The sequence below is a fragment of the Panthera leo genome, chromosome B4, assembly GCF_018350215.1.
Source record: "Panthera leo isolate Ple1 chromosome B4, P.leo_Ple1_pat1.1, whole genome shotgun sequence".
Taxonomy (NCBI): Eukaryota; Metazoa; Chordata; class Mammalia; order Carnivora; family Felidae; genus Panthera; species Panthera leo.
The window spans coordinates 137118317-137145961 of NC_056685.1; the positions used below are offsets into that span (position 1 = coordinate 137118317).

Genomic DNA, 27645 nt, shown 5'->3' on the forward strand with positions numbered 1-27645 from the left:
GCATTCGAAGTCCAAGGAACAGCATATGCTAAGACCCTGAAATGGAAAGAAGCTTGGTCTGTGTAAGGAAGGCAAAAAAGAAAAGCAATTCTGACCAAAGCATAGTAAATACAGCGAAAAAGAATATTAAAGAAGAGAAATACACAGAGGCCAGATCATAAAGGCCTTTGTGGATCATGGTAGAAATACCGGATTTCATTCCAAGTGTGGGGGAAAGCCATTCGAGAGTTTTAAGCGAGGCAGCGCTCTGATTTATAGATTTCCTTTGTTTGTTAACCACTCACTCTGGGTGCTGTGAAAATGAATTGTAGGGAGACAAGAAAGCAAGCAGACGGATGTGTTAGGAGGTTATAGCAATAGTCCAAATGAGAGCTCTAGCATCTTCGATTGTGAAGTGGCGAAAAACGGCAAGAAACAACTGGATTCAGGATGTATTTCAGAGGTAGAGTTGTTAGGATTTATAGAAGATTAAATGAGGGAAGTGGAGCGTAGAAGGAGGAATAAAGAATGACTCTGGGTTTCTGGTCTGAATAAATGAGTAAACTGCATCCCTTACCAAGCAGGTAAGACCTAGGAAGGAATAAGTTGGTCTCGTGGAAGTGGGGGAGAGGAAATTTGCTACTCTTTCTGATTATAGTACTTTATTTTTTTTAGATTTTATTTTCTATGCCCAACGTGGGCATTAATTTCTATGCCCAACGTGGGGTCTGAACTTGACTGAGCCAGCTAGGCGACTTCTAGGTCTACTAGAAGTAGCAAAAAATGAAAATATGCTGAATATTATAGGCTAGATATATAATTTTGGAAGTCAGTAGCGTAAAGATGGCATTTGAAGCCATGAAACTGAATAAGATCATGTGGGAAAAGAACACAGGGAAGAGAAAGACAAAGGACCTATTTCCAGGGGGTGGGAGGATTCTAGTGCTTAAGAGACCCAGGGGAGAAGCAGCCAATAACTGAGGGCTTGCCAGTGAAACAGGAGAAAACCTAGTTGGTACACAAAGTCAAAAAGAGCCAAGTGACCCAAGGGAGGGATGAAATGAGATCTATCATGCCACCTAGACAGCAAGACCTTCCCTTGACCAACTTCTTTAAAAACACCCCCAGGACTTCCTATCTCTGTTTCTATTTTTCTCCTTATTACTTAACACTTTAATATTCTATATACTTTTCATATTTAGTTTGTCTGTCTCTCCACCTTTGAATGTAAGTTCTATATGGAAAGGGATTTTTATGTTTGTTCACTGATGAGAATGGTACATGGCATACAGTAGGCATTCAATCATTTTTAAGTGAATGAAATACCACTGATATATCAAAGGGAATGAGGATAGGAAATTGGCCACTGACTCTTACAAGATGTAGGTCAACAGTGACATAGAGAAATTTCAGTGGAGCTTGAAAACTTGAAATCACACTTGAAAACTGAATCAAGAGCATTGAGAATGGCTCAAAGAGTTTCACTGTATTGATAAATTGGGGCAATAGCCTAAAGAGACAGTGAAGTTCAAGGGATTTTCCCCCAAGCATTTCATAAAAAATTTTTTTTCAACTTATTTATTTTGAGAGAGGCAGAGAGAGCGAGCGCAAGTGGGGCAGAGAGAGAGTACCAAGCAGGCTCCACACTCCACGCTGTGCCCAAAGTGCAATCCTATGATATAGTAAGATCATGACCTGAGCCAACATCAACAGTCAGATGCTGGGGCGCCTGGGTGGCGCAGTCGGTTGAGCGTCCGACTTCAGCCAGGTCACGATCTCGCGGTCCGTGAGTTCGAGCCCCGCGTCAGGCTCTGGGCTGATGGCTCGGAGCCTGGAGCCTGTTTCCGATTCTGTGTCTCCCTCTCTCTCTGCCCCTCCCCCGTTCATGCTCTGTCTCTCTCTGTCCCAAAAATAAATAAAAAACGTTGAAAAAAAAAAAAATTAAAAAAAAAAAAAAAAAAAAAAAAAAACAAAAAACAGTCAGATGCTTAACCAACTGAGTCACCCAGGCGCCCCTATAAAATTTTCAAACTTACAAGAAAGTTGAAAAAATTTCATAGTAAACACCCATACATTTACCACTAAATTCTACAATTAACATTATACTATACTTTCTTTTCATACAGCTATATACCCTCTATGTTATAAGAGTGATAATAAGACATGTACTAATGCCAATGAAAACTACCCAATAAGGGAGAAAGATAAAATCCAGAGAAAGAGTTACAAAATAAAAGGGGGAAGGATTTAAAACAGAGGTGGAGAGGACTCAGGTACACTTGTAGAACTTCTCTGCTAAATATGCTTCAAAGTCTACCATTTTCTTCCATAAAGTTAAATATATCACCCCGGCAAGGACTGACCCAAAATGATTTCAACGTTATATCCTGCCGCTCCTCTACACATTCTCGCCAATTTGGACTATGAGCTGTCCCACCGACAGACCTTCCCAAACCCCTGGAAAAATACTCTTTACTCTGAGCCAGTTCAAATGATAATTCCTCTAGAAAACCTTCCCTAATCTTGACCTCTTCTTGTCCATACCTCCCCAAATCAGATCTAGTATTTTCCTTGCTTAAAGTTCCATAAACAATGTTACTGGGTCTCCTATTTCAATTAGTGTACTTTCTTATACTCCCTAAACCTTGAGAGCAGAAGCTGTCTTATAATACATACCTTCTTCTGCTTCTAACACTATGTATATGCAAAAACTATTTGCTAAATTCAAGTGGAGAACACTAAGGTTAAAATCAAAATGAAATTTTTCCCACTACCACAAAAAATCAACATTAGATTTACTAAAAACAAATGAGAACATGTCAAATTTTGACAGGTGGTGACAATAGGAAATTATTACAAAAAGTATGACTAACTAGCTAAATTGAAGTTTAAGAGAAAATGAATGTAACAGGTAATTATCAATTGGTTTAATAAAATCTACCTAAATGTGCCAGTAATTCCGTAAGATTATTTATTAAAAGATGACTTATTAACAAGTGTTCAAATGAATATAAATGAAATACCACCCATTAAATTAGTCTTGGATGAGTATTATACTGAATTTTAGCCTTCGTATAGAAGGAGAATGTGAATAGCTCATGCAAAATTCAGCAATAAGTAAACCAGAAATTTTTGTTGTAGAGAGATTATATTAAAGGCAATGCTAAAAGAATCCATGACTGGCTTTCTATGGTTCTAAGTAAAGTCTCTGGGTTACCACAAATTCTCAAGAGGGAAGTGCAGCTTCCAGGGCACCGGGACAAGAGGAATTTGTGAAGGCATTTTCACAATAACCTTAAGATTTGTTGTTAATCACAATATGTATTGTTGAATTAAGATAAGAGATAAGAATATTTTGAAACTTACAGTTTGGCACTAGTTTTAAAAGGTTCAAAACATCACTTCAACAGGATCTTGAGTGGTAATGGGCAAGTATTTTAGGCTGACTGTAGTATAAGATTTCATGTAAACACACACTCAAAATATTACACTGTTGTAAGTACAAAACACAATTGAGCAACCCTTCACATAATCACCAGTTAAAAGGTGAAGAAAATCAACCGATGGTGGGTCTGGTAACCTGATACATGAGTGAAGCTTAGGGTAAGAACGTAAGGAATGTTTATAATAATTATCTTTTCAGTGTCTTTTTGACAACAGAATCAAGCATGAATGAGGAAGTATATTACACAGAAGATGCATGAAAATCCTCAATTATGTGCATATTTCCAAGCTCACGTATTCTTTCACATACACTAACTGCAAAGAAAACATTAAACAGTAGTTATCTTTATAAAGCAACAGAAGTTTCACAATAATTATACGTCAGGTTGGAGTGCCAGGAAAACACAAATTTCAGTTTCCTACTCAAGGTCTGTCAAATAAGTTAATTTATTCAGGCAAACATTATCTTTCAACCCAAGAATGGTTTCCGGGCTCAGAAAGGAAATCTGGACTGAGAGAGCCAAAAGAAGACTCGAGAGTTAGGAAAAATCTCAAAGTAATTATCATTTCAGGCCCTCCAGCAGCCGGGGTCATTACATCTCTTGTTTCTTATCACAGAGCAGTGGGGAGCCTGGCCAGGCCCGAACTCGGAACTCAAGTCCAGGCTCTGCTCCTTACTGGGCAACCTTGGAAAGTCATCTGGCCCCTCTGAACCTGTTTCCTAAACCATAAAATGGGATAATACCCATTTACGAGGGTTAAACAGAAATAGGGGTGCCAGGAACTTGGTGAGACTCCATGCATGCCATTATTATTACAATATTCCTGTGTAGAAAGTTCCTTGAATCCAAAATGTTGTTCAGGCTCCTTAGAACCAATTATTTCCTTCAGATCTCACTCTCCGTCTTTGGATGAGGAAGGGAAGGGGATGGAGAGGAGAAGTGTAGAGAGTAAGACAGAGCCACTCACGTCAAGCAGGGGCCTGTGTCAACGACAGAGCAGCTCAGGGCACTGCAGCTGAGACCGGATATCGCCCAGACCAGCATCAGCCGGTGACACAGTCAGAACTGATAACCAGCAGAAGGAAAGAGAGAGGACGGCAAAGGCCAGGCCTGATCAAACCCCTTTAAAAAGAGAGGATGTGGGGGACACCTGGGAGGCTCGGTCGGGTAAGCCTCTGACTCTTGATTTCTGCTCAGGCTGTGATCTCACCATCAGGAGGGTAATAAGCCTTGTGGGGGCTCCAAGCTGAGCGTGGAGCCCGCTTAAGAGTCTCTCCCTCCCTCTCCCCCTGCCCTCCCCCATTTGGGCACGTGAGCCTGCACCCTGTCTCCATCCCTCTCGCTAAATTAAGAAAAAAAAAAAAAAAAAAAAAAAAAAAAGAGGGTGGGGGGGTCGCCTGGGTGGCTCAGTCGGTTGAGCCTCCGACTTCAGCTCAGGTCATGACCTCACGGTTCGTGGGTTCGAGCCCCACGTTGGGCTCTGTCCTGACGGCTCAGGGCCTGGAGCCTGCTTCGGATTCTGTGTCTCCCTCTCTCTCTGCCCCTCCCCTGCTTACGCTCTGTCTCAAAACAAACGTTTTTTTAAAAAGGAGGATTTCGGGGCGCCTGGGTGGCTCAGTCGGTTAAGCCGCCGACTTCGGCTCAGGTCATGATCTCGCAGTCCGTGAGTTCAAGCCCCGCGTCCGGCTCTGTGCTGACTGCTCAGAGCCTGGAGCCTGTTTCGGATTCTGTGTCTCCCTCTCTCTCTGACCCTCCCCCGTTCATGCTCTGTCTCTCTCTGTCTCAAAAATAAATAAACATTAAAAAAAATTTAAAAAAAAAATAAATAAATAAAAAAATAAAAAGGAGGATTTCTGCAGCCAGGTGTCAGACTCCCCAGACACTGAGCCCTCTATGTCTGACCACCTCAAAACGGCAGCTGGTGGAAGGCTCTGCAGGGTTGATCTCAGGAAAGAACAGAGGTCCTTCCCGGCTTGGACTTAGAAAGCGGGACCCTGACCGAGGCCTCCTCTCAACAGGGCGCTCAGACGGACTCCAGGGTGGGCTGCTTGGCTTCCTGCCTCCGGTTCATCTGGCTTTTTTGTGCCTTGTGCTTTGCGGGACGTGTAAGAAGCTAAGTTACACGGGTGGCGAAAGGTGGCCGAGTCTGGAATCCCGAACCTGCTGTACGGTAACCTCGCTTTATAACTGAAATGAGCGGACGCTGTGGGGAAAGACACAACCCGCGTGTGCGCCGTCACAGCGCGCTGGTGACAAGAGGGGACTAACTGGGAGGGCGGGAGAAGCCGCGGCGAAGCGAAGCTCCGGGAGCCAGCGCAAAGGAGAGGAGGGGCCTGGACAAACCCGGGGTTGGTGTGCAGGAGGGGTCGTGGCCCCGCTGCAGAGGGCGCGGGGACCAAGGGGTGGAGGGTCTGGGTCCGGACGCCAGAGGGCGGGGGGCCGGCGGCAGAGAGCAAGCGGCAGGGGCTGGGAGTGGAGGGTCAGGCGACGGAGGGGTGGGGGCGGAGGGCAAGGGTGGGCACCCGGCGGCGGGGTCTGGGGGCACAGGGCAGGCGTGGGCGGAGGGCCGGGTGCTGGGGGTGGAAAGTGGGGGGGGGGGTCTTAGCGGCGTTGGGCCGGGAGCGCAGGGTGGGAGTCTGCGCCCCGCGTGGTTGTTGGAGGGGCTGGGACTGGGGCGGAGGGGTCACGGTTCAGGAGGGGGAAGGGCCAAGAGCGCTGGGTGGCAGTTGGGGCGGGCGGGGCTGGTGGCGGAGGGCTGGTGGTGGTGGACGAGGCCCTGGGGCGGAAGGCACCTGGTGGCTGGGGGCACAGAGAGGGGGTGGCCCCCCGGGGGGGGGGGGTTGGCGGAGGGCTGGGGGCGACGGTGGGCACCCAGTGGCGGGGGTGGGCGCTCGGGAGGTTTGTGGAGGACTGGGCGTGGAGGCTGGGGGTCCCAGCCGGCGGGGGGGCCGGGAGCGCTGGGCGGGGGTCGGCGCCGGGGGGGGGGGGGTTGGCGGAGGGCCGGGGGCACCCGGCGGGGGTGGGGGTCGGGTCGGGGTGGAGGACGAGAGCGAAGGTGGGCACCTGGCGGCGGGGGACGCAGGGCGGGGTTTGGCGGAGGGCCGGGGGCTGCGGGCGGGCACCTGGCGGCGGGGGCCGGGGCACCGTGTGGGGGTGGGGCGGGGGGCTGGGGGTGGAGGACGAGGGTGAAGGTGGGCACCCGGGGGGCTGGCGGAGGCCCACGGGCCGTAACCGCCCCGCGTCCAGCACGCTAGGCCGCCCCCACGTTACGTCCCCTCGGGCAGAATGGGTTCTGGGTGACCCGGGAGGGCAGAGGCGTTCAGGGTCCCAGTTACCGGAGCCGTTGGGGCCGATGATGCAGGTGAACCTCCTGAAGGGGCCGATGACCTGGCGGCCCCGCCACGACTTAAAGTTCTCCACGAGCAACACCTCCAAACGGCCCATGGCTGCGCCCTCCGCGCCTCAAGCGGCGTCCGCACACGCCGGCGGGAAAGCGCGGGAAGCGCTTGCGGCATCTCGCGAGAGGAGAGCGAGACTCCGGCGAGCGCCGCGCGGTTCCCAAGCAACCGGGTTGTTTACGTTTGCGAGGAGAGCGGGGCTTGGAGAGGTCGCAGGAGGACTGAAAGCTTGCGGAGCCGGCTCGATTCGCACCCGCCCGGCCTCCTAGGGAGCCAGCCTGGCTTAGGCTGCAGCTTGTTTTATTGTGGTTGTCTTTCCTTTTTCATCTCGTTTGTCTTAAACCCCCCTCAGAGTTTCTTCGCGATTTCCAGCCATGGAGATAGCGCAGCCCAGAGACCTGGAGCGGTACTTAAGCCTGGCCAAGAGGACGCATGGGGAGCTGTGCCGGCAGAAACGGATCTTCAACGCCAGGAACAGGATCATCGGGGTGAGGACCTTCCCGGTGGGAATGGGGGGGGGGGGGGCGGGCAGCGAGGGGCGGGCGGCGGAGACCAGGGATGAGCCCTTGCAGCGAAACTGCTGATCCAAGCACGGCCCCAAAGGGCACCAGCTCGTCGTGTTAACTGCCGAAGAGGGGGAAGCCCTTCGCAGACACCTACCCTCTCACTTGCAGGACAGGCAAACTGAGTCCTGCAGCAGGGACGGAGCTTGCCTGCAGTGAGTGGCTAGTCAGAGACCGGAAGGCGGGTCTCGTTTCTCTGAGCCGGATTTTCTGCACCACCGGGGGTTCCTTCCAGTCTATTCATTTGACACATGCCAGCGAGTTACTATTTTGTGGCACGCCCCACCTGGGCCCAGGAAATGAGGAATATGGCAATCCCTGCCTGACCTTGCAGAGTTCATGGCCTGATGGACTCTGGCATTAAAACGGTCACATTAGCAAACCGTAAGAGACTCTTAAATACAGAAGACAGGGCCGCCTAGGTGGCTCGTCGGTTGAGCCTCGCACTTCGGCTCAGGTCATGATCTCACAGTTTGTGGGTTCGAGCCCCGCATTGGGCTCTGTGCTGACAGCTCAGAGCGTGGAGCCTGCTTCAGATTCTGTGTCTCCCTCGCTCTCTGCCCCTCCCCCACTCACGCTCTGTCTGTCTCTCTCTCAAAAATAAACACTAAAAAATTATAAATACAGAAAACAAACCGGAGGTTGCCGGGGGGGGGGGGGGGGGGGGGGGACGGGCGGAGCTGGGCTACATGGGTGATGAGCATTAAGGAGCGAGTGCACTTGGGATCAGCACTGGGTGTTGTAGGTAAGTTATAAATTACTGGGTTCTATTCCTGAAACCGATACTGCGCTGTATGTTAACTAACTTGAATTCGCATAAATAAATAAATAAATAACATACTCTAAAAAAAATTAACTATATTACAAAAACCAAAAATGGTCCACTGCTCACAGCAGTGGAATCAGGGCTGTGAGGGAGGGGAGCATGGGGTGTCAGGGGTGCACAGACTGAGACTGGGAGAGGACATCAGTGCTTCCTAGAGGAGGAGTTGTTCTGTTCTGCAGATACCTATCAACTAAGAGAAAGGGAGAAGGAAGCTCTGGGGACAGGCTGAAAAGGTATGAAAAGAACTGATGTGTACCTAAGACAACTAGTTAACAGTGGAACAAGGCTTAAAAAAAAGATCAGTAGGATTGTTATCAACCGACTAAAATGATCTGGCTGTAACTCCTACCCCCTTTGTTTTCCATTTCCAGGGAGACACAGACGCCTGGGATGCTCAGGTTCATGACCAGAAGATTAAAGAAGCAACCGAAAAAGCTAGACATGAAACTTTTGGTGAGCATCTCTCGAAGCCTAGCTAGCAGTCTGGGGCTGTATAACTCTAGACTCCGGTCCTCATTGCTTCAAAAGTGTAAAAGCTTGTCATGTTCACACTCTTCGTCCTTTTAAAATTTCACCATTGTTTGTGCTCAGTTAACTTAATGTGCTGATTCTTTCTCTCTTGAAAGGAAAACAGCTATTGAATTCTATGGGGGGTGTAGGAAATGTATTGTGAGGGTAAATGTACATTGTTCTCGGGAACATAAACCCGAGAACATAACCCCGAGGACATAAAATTTTATGTTTATTTTTGAGAGAAAGAGAGAGTGTGTGCGAGCCGGGGGGACACAGAGAGAGACACACACACGCAGAATCCCAAGCAGGCTCCACTCTCTGAGCTGTCAGCACAGAGCCCGATGCGGGGCTGGAACTCACAAACTGTGAGATCATGACCTGAGCCGAAGTTCGGACGCTTAACCGACTGATGCGCCCAGGCGTCCCTGTTCTCAGTTTTCTTTAAAAACCGGACCTGAAAACCCTTAAACACACACACCATCCTCTGCCAAAAAGTTTCAGACCTTCTCCTGGGGACAGCTGCTTGCACCAGAGGACATAGGGACACTCTTGGTTCACACTGGCTGTGGTGACTCAGAACAAGATAAGATACTGTCGGAGCTCTGAGATAATTCCAAACAGGGGCGCCTGGGTGGCTCAGTAGGTTAAGTGTCTGATTCTTGATTTTGACTCAGGTCACGATCTCATGGTTCATGGGATAGAGCCCTGAGTGGTGGCTCAGTAGGTTAAGTGTCTGATTCTTGATTTTGACTCAGGTCATGATCTCATGGTTCATGGGATAGAGCCCTGAGTGGGGCTCCTTGCTGAGTGTGGGGCCTGCTTAAGATTATCTCTCCCTCTCTGCCCCTGCCCCACCTGCGCGCGAGCTCTCTCTTACAAAATAATAAACATTTTTTTAAAAATTCCAAATAGAATTCACTTTCCCACATCAGGTGCAACAGGTCCAGCTTATTTCTTCTTAAAGCACTATAAGGATTTTTTAAATAGAAAGAAGCAGGATGCAAAATTGTATATACCATGGGCTACCCATTAAATGTTAAAATATATAAAGAGAAATAAGCTTAGAAAAAGACAGAAAGGAAATAGACCAAAATGTCAGCAGTGGTGATGTTGGAATGATGGAATACAAGGGAAATTTATTTTTTTCTTTGTACCATTCTCTAGTTCCTAAGCAGTTTACCTTTGTCATGTTTAAAAATAATTCAAACCTGGGGCACCTAGGTGGCTCAGTCGGTTAAGCATGGGACTCTTGATTTTGGCTCAGGTCATGATCTCACAGTTTGTGGGATCGAGCCCCACATTGGGCTCCTCACTGGGCGTGGGGCCTGCTTGAGATTCTCCCTCTCTCTCTCTCTCTCTCTCTCTCTCTTTCCCCCCCCCCCTGCCCTTTTCCCACTCGCACACTCTAAATAAATAAATAAATAAATAAATAAACAAACTTGAACAAAATAATTCTTACAAGATAAATAAAACTTACAACAATGATGGGACAGACACATATGTACCTATTCTTGGCCCATTATTTTCTTTGGTTGTTTGGTTTTTTAAACTGATTTGTAGGTACTCTTTGTATATTCAGAATACTAATTTTGGGGCGCCTGGGTGGCTCAGTCAGTTAAGTGTCCAACTTCAGCTCAGATGATGATCTTGTGGTTTGTGAGTTCGAGCCCCGCGTTGAGCTCTGTGCTGACAGCTTGGATGGAGCCTGGAGCCTGCTTCAGATTCTGTGTCTCCCTCTCTGTCTGCCCCTCCCCCGCTTACTCGCTCGCTTGCTCTCTCTCTCTTTCAAAAATAAACATTAAAAATTTTTTTTTAAAATACTAATTCTTTAATGGTTGTGGTACTATTTTGAAGGCTTATATTGCTTTTAGAATCACTAGAAATTATTTTTTAAGGCAGATTCAAATTTATTTTTTCTCTGAACCTTAATCTTATGGGTGGGTATGCTATGTCTCTTCTAGCTGCTGAAATGAGGCAAAATGACAAAATCACATGCATATTAGAAGGCCGAGAAAGGAGAGATAGGAAAAGCCTCTGTAAAGCCATCAATGATTTCCAGCAGACCTTCCAGAAGCCAGAAACTCGCCGTGAATTTGACCTATCTGACCCCCTAGCCCTTAGGAAAGATCTCCCAGCCAGGCAGTCAGATAACGATATTCGGAATACAGTATCGGGAATGCAGAAATTCATGGGAGAGGATTTAAACTTCCACGAGAGGAAGAAATTCCAGGAGGAACAAAACCGAGAATGGTCCTTACAACAGCAGAGGGAACGGGAGAGTGCCCGTGCCCACCAAAGATGTGCAGGTAATGAAGCCAAAAGGGACAAACCGGTCTCAATACTTTCTCCGACCAATCAAACCCGTGGGTTTCCCCCTGCTTTGTTTGGTGTTTCACGTCCTACCACTGTGCTGTGTTGGCCGCCGGGGAAAGAGCCTGTGTTCCAGTATGTAAACGTCTTCATTTCTGAGCTTGCAACTCTGTGCTCCCGCCGGGCTCCAGCCAGGTGCAGGTGAAAAACCCACCTGCACCTGGATGGGGGGGGGGGGGGGGAGGGGGGTTGGGGGGTAGGGTGCGCCTAGGGCTCAGGGGTCACATGTCCTCACCAGGACCCTCCAGGCCCAGGGAACCCCTCTGGCAAAGCCTCCAAGTCCTGGAACAACCTCCATCCCTGAGGCAGTTGCAACAAGTCCAGTAAACTCTGCCTGCACTAAGGTGACCGGGGTTTTCTTTTTTTTGTTTTAAAAAAAAAATTTTTTTTTTTGGTAATTTTTATTTAGTTTTGAGAGAAAGAGTGCGAGTAGGGGAGGAACGGAGAGAGAGGGAGACACAGAACCTGAAACGGGCTCCAGGCTCCCAACTGGCAGCAACAAAGCCTGACGCGGGGCTTGAGCTCACGAACGGCGAGATCATGACCTGAGCCAAGGTCGGACGCCTAACCGCCGGAGCCACCCGGGCGCCCCAAGGTGGCCGCCAAGCTGCTGCATCCGAGCTCCGTTTTCAGGCGGCTCCTTCATCCGCGGCCTGTGCCATAGCTGGTCATCTCTTCCTCCTGGAAATACTTCCTCCGCCAGCTTCCAGGACCCGCTCTCATCCCGGCTCCCCTCCCCCGGCCCCCTGGTTGGTTTCTCCTCCCCTTCGGAACCAACCTCCGGGTGTTGTTGCTTACCAGTGCCCTCTGCGCCCCGCCTGCCTCAACCACACTCGGTCTCTTGGCGCTCTCAACTCGTCTCGTGGGTTTAGATACCACCGATAGGCCATCATTCCCCCAAACGTACCTTTCCAGCCTGGATTCTTCCCTGCTTCTCAGCCCACACGTCCTGTCACCTCTGGACGTTTATCTGCTCTTGGGTGTCTAACGAACTTATCAGAGTCAACACAAGACACCCTGGCCTGCCCCCCGTGAACCGCCACCCCTGTCAATGGGAACTCCGTTGTTCCAGTTGCTCAAGCCCCAACCCCAAGGCGTCTTGACTCCTTCCTTGGTCTCAAATGCCATGTCCAGTCCAGCAGCAAATCACCCCAAATCACAACCGCCTCTCTCCACCTCCACTCTTACCCCTCTGGGCTAAGCTGTCAGCATCTCTCAGCGCGATTTTTGCAATCGCCTGCAGGTGGTCTCCGTGCTTCTGCCCTTGGCCCTCTATAGTTGCTTCTCAACCCAGTGACCAGGATGATCCTGCTAAAAATTAAGCTAGATCTTTTGCGCACACCCTTCCAATAGCTTCTCATTTTACTCAGAATAAGCACCAGATTCATCTCAAGGACCGGGAAGGTTTTCGTAGTCTGGAACGATCCCCTACCACGCTGCCTTTCATTCATTTCATTCTCGCCACACTGGCTTCCTCACTCAGAATGTTAAGTGTGTCAGGCTCACTTCTGCCTCAGGGCCTTTGCACCTACTGTTTCCTCTGCCTGGAAACATTTCCCCATATATCTGCATGGCTTGCCCCTTATCCTTCTTTGGGTCTTTGATGAAATGCCATCTTACCAGAGAAGTCTCTCCCCTGACCACTATTTTAAATTGCAACCCCGTACCCTCCCCCATGCCCATACTCTGTATCCCTTTCCTTGCTGTATTTTTCTGCAAAGCCCCATCACTGACATACTGTATGGTTATGTATTTGTCATCCCTCTCCCCAGCATCCTATCCCAGGCTCGTTGAAGGCAGGAGATTTGCTCTGTCTTATTCACTGCTCTGTCTTTCGTTCTCGGCACATAGATATCTGTTGAACAGTGCATCCGTAGGGCTTTCAAGATCTCAGCCACCTCCCAGGCTCTCCACATGTCCATCTCTGGCTAAAAGACTTTGTCTCAGCCTTGGACTTAGTCCTTGAACTGCCCCCTGGACATCTCCCTGGACTTGGTCTTTGAACTGCCCCCTGGACATCTCCCTGAACTTGGTCTTTGAACTGCCCCCTGGACATGTCCCTGAACTTGGTCTTTGAACTGCCCCCTGGACATCTCCCTGAACTTGGTCCTTGAACTGCCCTCTGGACATCTCCCTGGAATTGGTCTTTGAACTGACCCCTGGACATGTCCCTGAACTTGGTCTTTGAACTGCCCCCTGGACATCTCCCCAGGCACTTCAGAACAGCCTGGAGAGTAACCCTGAACTTCCCTCTGGCTCTGCTCCTCCCCCCACCATCCTCCCCTCCATCAATGACACCTCTTTCCCTAGTCAAGTCACAAACCCAGGAGTCCTCCTTGAGCCACCTTTGTTCTCAGGCCATCCTCAATTCCTGTCCTTCCACCTCCTGCATGTATCTTGAATGGCCCACTTCTCCCATCCCTGCTGTCACCACAGTGATATGAGTCACCACCTTTTTTTTTTTTTTTTTTTTTTTTAATCACCTGGAGGGACCACACCAAGGGCTTTCTAATAGTCCTTCATGTTCTTTCTTGTCCTTTCTGGTCTCTTCTCAACATAGCAGTCAGAGTGCTGATTTTTAAACAATGTCACCCCCACTCCCTCCATCCCAGCTTAAAACCCTCCAATGGCTTCCCTCTTACCTCTGGAACAAAATGCAAAATCCTCTGTAGCCTACAGGGCCCTGCGTGCTGGGCCACTGCTCAGCCCCTGTGTCACCTTGTGCCCCCTACCCCACTCACTGTGTTCCAGCCACTTGGCTTCCTTTCACTGCTGGGTGCTGACAGATCCTTGCTCACGTCAGACCCGTTGCACCTGCTCTCCACCCAGCTTCTTGTCCTTCCAGACCTCAGCTCCAAGGTCACTTCCTCCCAGAGAAGCACTCTTCCTCTCTTCCTCCCCATCCCCGTCTGCCTGAGCCAGGTATTCCCAGCGTGTCCCCTCCCAAGACCCTTTCCCCCTACAGCACTTCCGCAGTGTGCATTCCTAGATCTCTTTCTGGGTTCATCTGTTTATGACCTGGCTCATCGCCCAGACAGTAAGTTCGCCAAAGGCAGGAAGAACCCTTTCTGTCTTGCCCGTCACTACACACTTTGTGCCCTGCAAAGGGCACAGTCCTGTGTGTACCTCCTCGTGGCGCTGTGTCAACTGAAAGGATGAATGAAGGAGGGGAAGACAGATGAAGCTCAAGTGGAACGGAGGCCCCTGCCTCACGGCTGGAGTTTGCTCTTGTGTTTGCACATCAGGAGGATGCCATGGGACACAAACACCACGTGAAGGACCTTTGGATCGGTGGCTTTTTTTTTTTTTTTTTTAAGTGACAACCCTGCAGTGTAGGAGTTGTCCTGCTTCCCAGATGAGGGCTGGAGGCTCAGAAAGGTTGGGTAATAGTTCAGGTTTGCAGAGCTAGGGAGTGTCTGGGCTGGGATAGGAGCCTGCTCTTATCTGAGTCCAGATCTTTACCTTTTGTTGTTTGGATGTTCCACGTTAACCTCTTCTGATGCTGCTGCTGCTCATTGTCCTGGAAAAGTCCTAGTGTCACTGCATGAATATCTCCCCACTCTGACACCCCTCCTCTGCGGAGCCCCGTCTGGTCCCCACAGCAGAGCTCCCTTGTCCATTGTAAGAAGATGGATGAGGGCCCCAGCCCAGGACCACAGCAGACATCACCAATCCCCAGCAGAATTTACCCATCCCCAGCAGACATCACCAATCGCCAGCAGACCTTACTGATCCCCGGTAGTGATGCTGACCCTTGGGGCCTGCACCCAAGAGCTCTACCTGAATCACCTCATCTAAGTGTCCCAGCAGCCTTCAGCATCCCCTCTCTCTGGGTGAGGGCAGGATAAGAAGAGACGCGTGGCTGGACACTCCACAGGGTGCTCTGCGCACCTGGGAAGGAGCTCTGGGTGGGCAAGCGAGGTGTGACTGCATTTCGCTTCCTTTCAGAGGACCTCTACTTCAAGACAAGGCTGCAGTTTGATGAAACGGCCAAGCATTTACAGAGTCTGGAAAGTGCCACCAGAAAGGCGGTTTGTGCAGCTGTGAAAGAATTCAACAGGAACCAGGTAGCTCTCGGGACGCCCCAGTCTCCCCGTCCCAAGTCCCAAGCTCAGCCCTTCACCGGCTCACACCACACAATCCACATGGCCCCCCCCGGGGGCTGCCCTGGTACAGATTGAGTGCGCCCCCTCCCCTGCTCCTGAGCTTGGGAGCCTGGGGATGGAGGGGGGGGGGCGTGCGGTGGGCTTGACTAAACTCTGCAAACCTCAGATTCTTCTCTAACACCGAGGACAGTGACATCTACCTAAACGGCCATCCAGCACTGCTCTGGCATCCTGTCTTGGTCTCACTTCTTTGTCACCTCTCAGAGCTCATCCTCATCAAGACCAGGTCCTGGCACTCACTAAGGGCAGCAATCATCATGTTGATGATCGGGGCTCCTGACACCTCCCTCCTCTCTAAACTCTGCGGGACCTCCTCCCAAACTCTCCACCTCCGGCCTTTTGCTCCGCCCGGTCCCTCACTGGCCTTGCTTCAAGCTCTCTATTCCTCCAGTTAATGGGACCCCGGCTCCAGACTTCTTTACAAATGCAGTTCTACTTCCTGGGTGGGATGGGGGCCGCCCTGGATTCATTTATCCGGTGAACTGGTTGCCCAGAACTGTGGTCTGTGGAGTAGGGCAGGCGGGACGATGAGCTGGAGAGCAGGAAGGGATAGGAGAACTCTGCTCCAGTGTTTTTGCAGCCTGGCCGTGTTTAACTCCCATGTGTGCATGTGTATTATGAAGCACTGTTCATGTGTGGTCTAATGGTATCACGCTGTGAGATAAATATATTGGAGACACAAGCTCAAAAATGTCCTGCTGGTGGGACATTTATGTAATCAAAACCTCCCGGAGAGGCGGGACCAGAGACCAAAGAGAATGTTGGTTTTCAGCGGGGCAGGGGGTGGGGGGTGGGGCGGTGGGGCGGGGACCGAGGAGGACAAACTGCCAGGGATGGGGGGAGACCAAGGGCAGACCGAGGCACCAGCCGGCAGACCGAAGGCCATCTTAGACATCCTCTGGTCCTTGCCTTGTGTGCAGACGATGCCCGAGAGGAGAGGTCACCTGCTCCAGGGCCCGCAGAGAATTCATGGTAGATAGGGCTTTTGTGTACTGTGTGCTGGGTACTCTGTGCCGTGAGCTGGGTGCTGTGAGCTGGGTGCTGGGTGCTGGATGCTGTGTGCTGGGTACTGTGTGCTGGGTGCTGGGTTCTGTGTACTGTGTGCTGTGAGCTGGGTATTGTGTATTGGGTGCTGTGTGCCGTGTGCTGGGTGCTTGGTGCTGTGTGCTGTATACTATGTGCTGTGAGCTGTGTGCTGTGTACTGGGTGCTGGGTGCTGGGTGCTGTGTACTGGGTGCTGTGAGCTGAGTGCTATGTACTGGGTGCCGGGTGCTGGGTGCTTGGTGCTGGATGCTGTGTACTGTGTGCCAGGTGCTATATGCCATGTACTGTGTGCTGCGTACTGGGTGCCGGGTGCTGGGTGCCGGGCGCCGGGTGCTGTGCATTGTGGCCGCTCTTCTGGCCATTCATTTAGTCGCTCGCTCATTGGCTCAGCGGATCATTTAGCGAGCCCTCCCGCTGGGGGACCGCCCTTGGCCTTCTCGGAAACCGTGTCGCCGCACTCGCCGAGGCTCTCACTCGGTAACCTCCGCGGCGAGCGCCTGCACCGCGCCAGCCCTCTCGGGTCCCCCAGCTCCGCGCGTGCGCGAGCTGCCAGGCCACGCCCCCAGGCCACGCCCCCCGCGCCCGGGGAAGCCGCCGTCGGCTTTTGCGGCTCTGCTCCTGGGTGGAAACAGGCCGGAGCATCCAGGCAGAGGCCCAGGTAACCGTCCTCCGGAGCCACTTGCGGGCGGGCCGGTCCGGCTCCGCAGAGGAGGCCGGCACTGGAGGGTGTCCCCCTGGGAGAAGAGGGCTGCTCCCCCAGGAGAACGTGTCCTGTCCCTCCCCCCACCCCCCGAACCCCCACCTCATCCTGCCACGACAGTCACCTCTGCTCACACTTCACGGGCCCGAGGAAGCCACGTGGCCACGAGCGCTCTAAGCAGGTGGGGAAGTACGGCTGCGCCACCTTGCAGGAGGAGCTGGGGAGATAGTTTGTGACCAGCGGCAATGACTGTCACACGTGCTCGTGAGGTCGTCGTGGGATTAAACGAGTTAATACACGCAGCGTGTTGGCCCGTTTAGCGCACTGTCGTCCAACTACCTTCCCCGGCCAGAGGGGTATGATTAGTCGATAAACAAACAACGAATTAATTGTTTAATTAACTCAGTGCATGAGTCCGGGCTCGTCCCACCGCAAAGCCTGTGCTGCCGTGACGCCGTCGAGCTGGCCTTTCGTGAGCGCGCGCGGCGTGCGGGCACCTTGCCCAGTGTCCTGTTTACTGCTAGAGAGAACGGGTAACACCGAGCCGAGAACTGGCTGCAGCCCAGAGAGGGGGCGTGACTTGCTCCGGTCACATGGCCAGGGCCCTGTCCCTCCACTCCTCACCCTCCCCGGAGCAGGGATCTGACCCGGAATCTGTCTGTCCCCGGGGCCCGTGGCAGACGTGCATCGAGAGCATTTTCACCTTTGAGGGGTCACCGCTGTTGTGAATCACTCTGGCGGGTGTTCTCTGTGGCCTGCGGCCGCCCAAGGGGACCAGGGCCACTGGGAGGGGCACGCAGCCCTGCCCTGGGGGAGATGGCGGCCTAACCTGGGAAGGCCGCTCCCCGCTTCGACAAATCAGTGCAGAGGGGGGCTCCCTCAGCCCAGCCCTCGCGCCCCCCGTCACCCAGGCAGCCAGGGTCCAAGGGCCTCCCCGCGCCTGCGCGCCTGCCCACTCTCCGCCCCCGCCCCACCTGTCCCAGGCGCACTTTACCATTGTCTTCCTTCAAGAGACCCCAGTGAGATGCGCCAGCCTTGCCTCAGTCCCCACGGGGTCACCCAGGGCATCTTCCTCACTGTCCGTCCTCCCCTGTGCAGGCCACCGAGTCAGTGGAAAGGAAGACTCGGGAGAAAAAACAAGAACAAGAAGACGACTTGGCCGAGATCTCCAACCTGCTGCGTGGGGACCTGCTCTCCGAGAACCCGCAGCAGGCAGCCAGCTCCTTCGGGCCCCACCGCGTGGTCCCCGACCGCTGGAAGGGCATGACCCGGGAGCAGCTGGAGCAGATCCGTCTGGTTCAGAAGCAGCAAATCCAGGAGAAGCTGGTACCTGCCCGCCCATCCCCCACCCCAGCCCCCAGCCCCCAGCCCCCAGCCGCAGACCTGTACCACCCGCTGCCTTCCTGCAGCCGTCTAGTTCTCACCGCTGCTGTACTTGTCCCTAGAAGCAGCTCTCAAGGGGTTTACACTTGGGGAGGTAGGGAGATATGTACTGGGGTGGAAGTAAGGCTGGGCCAAGGGGATGAAAGGTGCTGAGTTTGAGAAGGGTCCCCAGGGGACTGGGAAGTGACATTGGAACAAAGACCTGAAGGAGGGGAGGGAGTGCACCACGCGAGTATTGCAAATATTGCAAATATCGGAGGAAGGACCACCAGGGGATGAACTGCAAGGACAAGGCATTGAGGCAGGAGTAGAGAAGAGCAGGGAGCCTGGTGGGCTGTGGAGGAATGAGGGGGGAGGGAGAGGAAGAGGTCTGGGAGGGGGAAGGTCAAGGTCCTGGCAGCCCATGGGAAAGAGCTTTTCTGTGATGGAGATGAGGAGCACCGGAGGGTTTTGAGAGGAGTGACACGTGTGGCAGGATCCCTCTTGCTGCTGTTTTGAGAAAAGGCTCTATTGGGGTGGGGTGGGGATGGGAGGAGAGGGCCTGTTATGGAGGCTGTTGCAGCGGTCAAGGTGAGAGATGATGTTGGCTGGTCCAGGGCCCTGGCAGCCAGGGTGCTGAGAAATGGTCAGATTCTGGATCTATTTTGAAAGTAGAGTGAGCAGCATTGGTTGAAGGGTTGGGTGGGGCATATGAGACCCAGAGGAGTTAAGGATTACTCCAGGCCTTGTGGCCTGGGCAATGAGAAGGATGGAGTTGGCATTTACAGAGATAGGAAGAGGGCGAGAGGAGCAGGTTGATAGGGGAATGGAAGTCACAAGCGCAATTTTGGAAATGATATGTGTGCAGTGTGCATTACACATCTGTATCTGTTAGGATTCCATGCCTGAGCATGGCAGAAAACCCTAACTAACAGCATCTTAAATAAAACAGAACTTTATCTCTGGCATATAGACATCACATGGCAACTCCAGGGTCACTGACTAACATTCTGCCATCCTTGGCAACTGGCTCCTACCTCCTAGTACATTGTGGCTGCTTGAGCCCCAGCCCTCGCATGCATAGTCCATCTAGCAGGAAAAGGAATGAGGAAGAACACTCTAAGGACATTTCTCGGAAGTTTCACAGGACACTTCCACTTAAATTCCACTGGATAACAGTTAGTCACAAGGTTGCCCCTAACTGGGAAATGTAGTGTTTATTTCAGGCGGCAAGGTAGCCGGCAATGGTTTTATTGAGGAAGACAGAAAAATGGCTACCGGGAGGCAAGTAACATTTTCTGCCACAACCTAAAGCCAGTAGGCAGTTGGATACATAGTCGGGAGTTCAGAACAAGGTCTGGAGACATAAGCATAGAGGCATGGCCACACAGAGAGTATTTAAAGCAGCGAACCTGGCTAAGGTCACGCAGGGAATGAGTGAAGACAGGGAGAAGGGGACTAAGGACTGAATCATGGGGCAACCCCCACCCCCACCTTCATTTATAGAGAGCGAGGGGGGCTGAGAAGGAGCAGCCAAAGAGGGAGGAGGGACCCAGCAAGGGGAGCCCCCAGGCCAAACCCTGTGGCTGGGCTGCTGGCTGAACCCAGGATCCAGGGGGCAGTCACTGGGGACTCTATCAGGAGCATCTTTGGAGGAGGCGTGGGGGGGACAGAAAGGTAACAGGCAGGCAGGAAGTGGAGACCCACCGATGCGGACACCGCTTTCAAAGTGTTTTGCTGAAAAAGGTGCAGAGAAATGGGGTGGTAGCTGGTGGGGACAGGCGTTTGTTTTTTCTGATTATGGAAATAACAGCATACTTGTTATGCCACGAGGGCGACGCAGTAGAGAGGGGGAAATTGACGTCAGAGGGGACTTGCTGGAGCCCGTGTCCCCGGCAGGAGAACAAGGCCCTGGGAGCACTAGTTGAAGCTTGGGGTGGGTGGGAACTCAGGCTGATCGTCCTTGGCCGTGGGGGTGGGCTTCACTTCTGGAACTCCTATTTTCTGGGGAAACAAGAAGGGAGGTCAGCAGCCGAGGGTGAGGGGGTCAGGTTGGGGGTTCGAGGACTGAGAATGGTCATTAGGAGAGCTGGAAAAGAATGGCCTAGGAGAAAGGGGAGGGATGGCCAGGCAGAGCCAGGGCTGGAGGTCATGAACTTGAAGTGTCCTCAGTGAGTGCAATCAGATGACGTTCCCCGGCCACGCTTAGCTGTACAGACCTGCCCGGCATGTCTGACCCAAGTGAGAATTTCGAGGGCACCGAGGGCATCTGCACCAGGGGGTGTCAGCCATGGACGCCGGGCTGAACGAGGAGGGAAATGAAGTCACAGGAGAGCCAGGACAGTAGAAAGCATGCGGTCAGTGGATGGCAGGTCCCCGGGTGGGGCGAGGACTCGAAAAACCGGGCTGCTGGAGAGAGGGTAGAAGAGGCAGATCAGAATAGTGGTGGACCGGACACTTGAGGGTGACACTAGGGAGGCTGACATCCTTGGTAATGACAAGGTGGGGGCAGATGTTCTCAAAGTGGGGGTCTTTGGACCGGCAACATCGGCATTGCCTAGGAACTTGGGAGAAATGCAGATTCTCAGGCCCCACCCCAGACCTTCTGAACCAGAAATCCTGGGGCAGACCCACAGTCTGGGGCCAGGAAAGCCCCCCAGGGGTTCTTCTGATGCCCACTGGAGTTCGAGGATCACTGGTAGGCTGGGCCCAGGGGGTGACAGCTGATAGGCTGGCACTAGGTCTTTGGAGAGGAGGGGGGATCACGGAGAAGCCAGGAAGAAGGAAGTTCTCAGGCCTGCAAGGGTGGACGGGCTGCCCCAGGGTCAGCAGATGACCACCCCAGGTGGGGTGCCGGCAGGTGCCACGGTCAGTGTGAGCTTCTGAGCAGGCAGGTACTGGGGGAGGGGCAGCGGCCTGGCTCAGGAAAGGGGGAGCGGGTAGAAGAGCTCCCCTGCTGGCTCTCGTCCAGGCGCACAGGGTCAACAGTGTGGGAGGGAAAACAGCCCCTGCGTGAGAGGGGACAGCCGGGGGCAGGCAGGGAAGTAGCCCAAGGTGGGAAGAGCCCCGAGGTTGGCAGGGAATGTGGGTCGCCCTTGCCAGGCCCTGCTCTGTCCTTCACTCCTACAATTCAGCCCAACTGTCTGGCAAGGAGGGACGGCCACCTGTCCTCAGAGCAGCATTTTTATCTGATTTTCAATCTTCGTAGAAAATTAAGACCGAAAAGCGCAAAGGGGAAAAAAAGCCTAGACCAGGCCTCACCGCTCAGAAATCCGCCTGCCCCCTTCCGCACCCCTGTATGCCCTCCAGAGCACTTCCCCCCTCTGCATGGAGACAGTTTGGAAAATTGAGGTCAGACAAAGAATAGGTAGGCTGTCTGTCTCTTAGTCCAGGGCAAGCAGGTTCCCATGGCACTCCGTATTCTTTTTTTTTCCCCAAGTTTATTTATCTTGAGAGAGAGAGAAAGAGAAAGTGAGCGAGCAGGGGCAGAGAGGGGGAGAGAGAGAATCCCAAGCAGGCTCCGTACTGTCAGCTCGGAGCCCAACTCTGGGCTCGGACCCACAAACCCTGAGATCGTGACCTGAGCTGAAATCAAGAGTCAAACATTTAACTGACTGAGCCCCCCAGGGCGCTCCAGCATCCTGTATTCTTTTAAAAAAATTTTTAAACATTTATTCATTTTTGAGAGAGTGTGAGCAGGGGAGGGGCAGAGAGAGAGGGAGACACAGAATCCCAAACAGGTTCCAGGCTCCGAGCTGTCAGCACAGAGCCCGACGTGGGGCTCGAACCCATGAACTGTGAGATCATGACCTGAGCTGAAGTCGGACGCTCAACCGACTGAGCCCCCCAGGCGCCCCAGCATCCTGTATTTCTTGACGAAAACACCTTGTGTTATGACTCAGGGCAGCTGTGAGTAGCCTCGCTTTACAGGTGAGGAAACTGAGGCTCAGACAGGCAAAATGACTTGCCCTGTAGGCGGCAGAACCGGGCACCAGCTTCCTCTCCGTCCTGGGTGGGGGGCCGGGCCCTCTGCCAGCCCGTCTGCACCCAGTGGCTGGCAGGCCCAGGTCCGCGGCGGTGGGCGAGGGGGGGGGGCCACCGCTGGACACTCTACTTCTGCTCATCGGGTGAGCGGAAGCCCCGCCCTAAAACCCCACGGAAGGGAAGGGAAGGAGGTGTGTTCATCTTCAGACCCGGTGCCACCTGCTTTTGCTTCCTTTTGCAGGAGAAGGCTGAGCTGACCAATAATTCAGACTCAGGACGGCCGGTAGAACGGCTCACGTTTCTGGGAGCGACCCCTTCCCTCCGCATTGATGGGGTTTCCTCTTCTAGGGCTCAGTGGTTTTTACAGAGGGGGCTGGAAGCCGATGAGGAGTTAGCTGAGATGCAGAAATTCACCCCCAAGGCCTTGAGCCCGCTGGCCTTGGGTGAGGCTGCCGCTTCAGTAGGTTCTAGAAGCCAGCAGGTGATCCCCGTGTTCAGCAGTGCGCCCCACTGGCAGCGTCCGGGTAGGAGGGCCGGAGGCACACAGGCCCTCCCCACGGAGCCCTGGGCTGGCAGCTGGTGCTGGTCTCCTCTGATGCCCTGCATGATGTTGCTCACTTGCCTGCCCCCTCTCTGAGCCTCAGTTTCCCCATCTGTGAAATGAGAGGCCGATTCTCCTGGGCGATCCCCTGGATCTCTTCCTGGGGGAGGGGGGGCGGTGGTGGTGAGTCGCCTCTCCCCCCTCCAGCGGCTTCGGGAAGAAGAGTGGCAGCGAGACAGGGACTGGGACCGGCAGAGGGTGCAGAGGGCTCGCTCCACTCTGCTCCTAGAGCGGCAGCAGAAACGCCAGCAGCGGGACCTACGCCGGGCACTGGACTGCGCCAACCTCAGCCTGGCCAAGGAGCAGCGCTCGCAGTGAGGGCCTGGGCCAAGGGGCAGGGGCAGGGGGAGGGGTGACGGCCGAGCAGGTGGGGCCGACGGGGGGCACCGGAGCCGAGATCCCGCCGAGTCGTGGGGACGGTCGGGCAGGCAGCGCGGGCCCACCTCCCGGAGTCTTTCCCACGCAAGGGCCCCAGGCCCCGGCTGTGTATCTCACCAAAGCCCCCTCGCAGCAGTGACTTGGGCTCGGGCACAGCCTCTGGGTAGAGAATTCAAGCAGAAGGGAGAGAGGGGCTGAAAGCCACAAGCCGGAAATTAAGTGCTTGGAAACCACTGGTGCCAGCACAGGCCAGGAGGCCAGGAGACCCTCCGTGGGAGGCGCGCATGTGGGCATAGCGCCCCCCAGCGGCTCAGACATGGGTGCGGGTCGTGGGGTACACCCAGGGCCCTGGGAGCCCCAGGGGAGGGCTCTGAGGGGGCCTGGGGGAGTCAGAAGGCTTTTCTGAGGAGGTTGCTTGGCATAGACATCGGGAGGGGGCGGGGGGGGGGGGAGGGGGGCGGGAGGGGGGAGGGACCGTGCCAGCTGCTGCAGTTGCCAAGGGCAAGCTGGAGTCTCTTCCTCACATCGACAGACCCCACACATAGTTCAGAGTGCCAGCGACAGAAAACGTCTAACGCAGATCCGTAGGTGAACTTGGTAAAAAACAAAACAAAACAAAAAACACAGTATTGGGGCACCTGGGTGGCTCAGTCGGTTAAGCATCCGACTCTTAACTTCAGCTTGGGTCATGATCCCATAGTCATGAGATCGAGCCCTGGGTTGGGCTCTGTGCTGGGCATGAAGCCTGCTTAAGACTCTCTTCCTGTCCCTCTGCCCCTCACCACCCTCTCTGAAATCCCCCCAACCCCACACCAAACCCCACATTACTTATTGACTTAGTTATTTGTGTATCCATCAAACTCTTGGCTTGAACTCAGAAGAGACCCACCAGTATTTTCTCTAATCAGGTGTCTGTTTCCTGGCGGGTCCATTGCTGGCTGGTCACTTCCGCTGGGGGCCCCAGAGGAGCAGTAGAGATGATCCCACAGAATGGAATGAACAGATGTCTTTACAGCCACGTCCACAGAGATCTAATTCTAAGACCTCTGCAGACTATGCCGGTGCCAGTACCCAATGTAACCGCAGGGCAATGATAAAACACATCCCTCCCTCACCCTTGAGCTCCTCGGGCTGGAATGTATTCCGTATCCCGGGGCTAACACACGGGTAAAAAGTCTGTGGCCTTCTTCCTACATATTAAAAAAAATAGATTCCTTAGGAAACCAGGCATTTGCTGATTTTTTTTTCCCCTTGTTTTATTTTCAGGAAAAAATATATGGAAGAAGTCTGTACAAATCAACCCACTGAAGATTATTTCACGCAATTTAATACAGGAAGTCGATAGTGAAAAAGACACGGTCCTTGTCTTCTGAATTGTTCATGCGTAAAACGCAGCAGCCTTTTGAAGAGTCGCATTTATTACAAAGAAATACACCCCGTGTTTCAGGAGTGACTTTCGACTCTGCTTTTTCACGGCGGGCAAACCGTGTTAATCCCCTCCCCTGTGTGTGTACGAGGTTTCGGTTCAGCTCTGCCCCGAAAGTGTGTTCCCAGAGCAGCCGTGGGGGCCGTACAGGGATGGCATAGACGTGGCCCTGCCAGGACCATCCCAGAGAGAGTGGCATCCGAGGGGGCCTGTGTGTCACCGGCACCCCGGGTCCAGCTGCCTTGAAAGCTAACGGGAGCACTCACTATATGCAAGGCATTTAGAACAATTTGACCCTCGGGGCGGCTAGTGGAGGGTGGGTATCTTTATTACTCATCTGCTCTGGGAGAGGAGCCTGAGATACAGACACGTTAAGTGTCTTGCTCAAGGTCACGTGGACAGGCAGCGATGGGCCTGGGGTTGAAGCCAGGGCGTCCGGCTCTCCTGGTTCTGGTAACAGAGACCCCAAAACAAGAGTGGCTTCAGCAAAGCAGTTTACGTCTCGCTCCCGGAGCAGCCCTCCGTCACTTCTCTGCCAGCTCCCGTCCTGTGGTCCAGGGATGCTGCTCTGTGTCATTGGGCCACAAGGGAGCCAAGGGGGCAGTCCCGGCCCTCGAGGACGAGCCACGGACAACGTACACTTCACCTCCGTTCACATCATATCGGCCAGAAACCGGCTCACGAACCGTGAGATCATGACCCGAGCTGAAATCAAGAGTCTGACGCTTAACCGACTGAGCCAGCCAGGTGCCCCAATTTCCCCTTTTTGTAAGGGTACCGGTCGTATTGGATTAGGTCCCACCCCAGTGACCTTATCTTCACTAATTACATCTACAATAACCTTATTTCCAAATAAGGTCACGGCTGAAATACTGGAGGTGAGGACTCTAACATATCTTTCTGAGGGTGGGGGGCGGGGCACACAATTCAACCCATAACAGGGGGAACGCAGGGGACACCTGGTCCCATTGCCTCCCAGGATGATCCAATTCGGAACGTTGCTGGCCAGGCTGAACAAGCCACACTTTGAGGGAGGGTACGGGTGATGGAGGAGAGACGCCCCATCCAGACGGTCAGTCCTGCCGCGTTTGGGCAGGGAGATAAAGTGAGAAATGGGAGGTAATGTCTGTCCATCCGCTGCACACTGAGTGCTCTTCGAGGCCCTGTGCCAGGGTCCCCCACAGCCCGGCAGGGGTGCTGATGAAGGAGATCCTTGCAAAGGAGTGCAGGGTGAGTCGTACGGGGGCCGGCGGGCACAGGCGAGTAAGGGAGAGAGAGAGCTCTTGGAGCCCACTGCAGCCATCAATAACACGTCGGTATGACTGGGATCATGGCCCTAGTGTGGAGAAGCTTGCTTTAAACGCTGAATTTTGCATCATTTTATGGAAAATATTCCAAGGGGAAGACCCGGTTTGGAAACCTTGGGCGCTTGTTTGCTTTACGTGCACCCTCTGCTGGTGACCGGAAGTATGACACGTTCCCCTTGGTTCTCAAGTGGGCAAGTGACCCCAGTGACTGAAGGACCAGCCAGGCCAGGCGCCGGACAGGTTCCTGCCATAGCCCTGACACCTCTGGGTGTGGCGATCGACCTCCCGCCAGGAGAAAACAGGAGAAGGGAGCTCAAGACTTGGCTCTGGCTGGAAGGCGGAGCCAGGGTCCAGGCGCCGGGCGTCTCCATCACTCTGCTCTGAACGGCCCCGTACGGTTTTACACACACAGACACACACCCTCCGGAGGGTTTGGCTTTGCTTTGTCTCACTTTTCCTCAACATCTTATTATAAAAATTTTCAAACCTACGGAAGAAAACCAGAATTGTACAGTATACACCCAGGCACCACTACCTAGACCCTACAGTTAAGATTTTGCTCTACTTGCTTCCTTTATTATCTCCTCGCAGACTGGCTTTAAAAATTCCAGTTAGAGGCGCCTGGGGGGCTCAGTCGGTTAAGCGTCTGACTTCTGCTCAGGTCGTAAGCTCACGGCTCGTGAGTTCGAGCCCTGCGTCGGGCTCTGTGCTGACAGCTCGGAGCCTGGATGGAGCCCGCTTCGGGTTCTGTGTCTCCCTCTCTCTCTCTCTGCCGTAGAGTGTCATCAGTGATCAAAAGAAACGAGCTATCAAGCCACCAAAAGACGTGGAGGAAACTTTGGTGCACATTACCGGGTGAAAGAAGCCAATCCGAAAAGGCTACGTAATGAGTGATTGTAACTATATGACATTCTGGAGAAGACAAAACCGGTAAGATGATCAGTGGTTGCCAGGGAGTCGCGGGGAGGGAGGAATGGGCGGGAGGAGCACAGAGGATTTTGAGGGCAGTGAGACTACTCTGCATCATACTGTAATGCTGGATACAGGTCGTCATATATTTGTTCAGACCCATATAATGTACAGCTGTGGCCTAAATGAGCAACATACGCTTGTGGAAGGAGCAAAGAGTGCGTCGCGCTCCAGTTCGTGGCTTCCCCTCACTTCCTGTACCATTAGCGATGCCGCGAGCCCACGCCACCTGTTGCCAAGCACTCTACCAAGTGCACTCCTTCCGCACACCTCAGTTCTTCGCAACAGTTCTCACCAGTCAGGATTATTGCTCCCATTTGCCGCAGATGAAGTCACCGAGGTGGAGAATTTCCGCTTCCAACGGAATGATCCATATGGCGGGTCGAGCGTCCCGAAAATATTTGTCCGCCACAACTCCACTAGATCTTGGATTAATTACAGCAGGGATTTTTGTCTGCATTGCTGAACTCACAAGGGAGTAAATGAAACCGTGAAAGTCATTCATACGCATAAGAATGAACGGTGGATTGAGACCAAAACAGTGAACGTTAATAAGGAATAGAAACTGGGGCTGCCCTGGTGGCAAAGGATGATAACAGGAATCCAGAGTTTG

The 27645-nt window shown here is 53.1% G+C and overlaps 2 protein-coding genes across 5 annotated transcripts in view; one reads left to right on the top strand and one right to left on the bottom strand.

Moving 5' to 3' along the window:
• SMC1B (structural maintenance of chromosomes 1B) overlaps nt 1-6944 on the bottom strand; it is a 76262-nt gene extending 69318 nt beyond the window's left edge. For 2 of the 3 annotated variants that reach the window (XM_042948100.1, XM_042948098.1), the window contains exon 1: nt 6761-6944. In XM_042948100.1, coding sequence (XP_042804034.1) covers nt 6761-6869 — 109 coding nt within the window. In that variant the 5' untranslated portion in view covers nt 6870-6944. Of the gene's footprint in view, nt 1-5485; nt 5565-6760 lie in introns of those variants that run through there. The other variant, XM_042948099.1, reaches the window with a different exon arrangement.
• An 81-nt stretch (nt 6945-7025) lies between these two features.
• Nucleotides 7026-24783, top strand: RIBC2 (RIB43A domain with coiled-coils 2). Of its 2 annotated transcripts, XM_042948110.1 has the most exons (7): nt 7026-7311; nt 8584-8665; nt 10687-11031; nt 15044-15162; nt 18104-18331; nt 23100-23266; nt 24597-24783. In XM_042948110.1, exons 1-7 carry the CDS (start codon nt 7198-7200, stop codon nt 24673-24675), a joined length of 1134 nt encoding a protein of 377 aa, XP_042804044.1. In that variant the 5' UTR covers nt 7026-7197; the 3' UTR covers nt 24676-24783. The 2 variants fall into 2 exon arrangements, with proteins under 2 accessions (XP_042804044.1, XP_042804045.1); XM_042948111.1 differs by lacking the exon at nt 23100-23266.
• Nucleotides 24784-27645: the final 2862 nt, after the last annotated feature.

Bases quoted from the DNA above. Each gene is read 5' to 3' on its own strand.
- RIBC2 (XM_042948110.1), top strand. From the start codon at position 7,198: ATGGAGATAGCGCAGCCCAGAGACCTGGAGCGGTACTTAAGCCTGGCC. The intron at 8,666-10,686 runs GTGAGCATCTCT...TGTCTCTTCTAG, and splicing joins AGCTAGACATGAAACTTTTG to CTGCTGAAATGAGGCAAAAT. The intron at 23,267-24,596 runs GTGAGGGCCTGG...TTTTATTTTCAG, and splicing joins GCCAAGGAGCAGCGCTCGCA to GAAAAAATATATGGAAGAAG.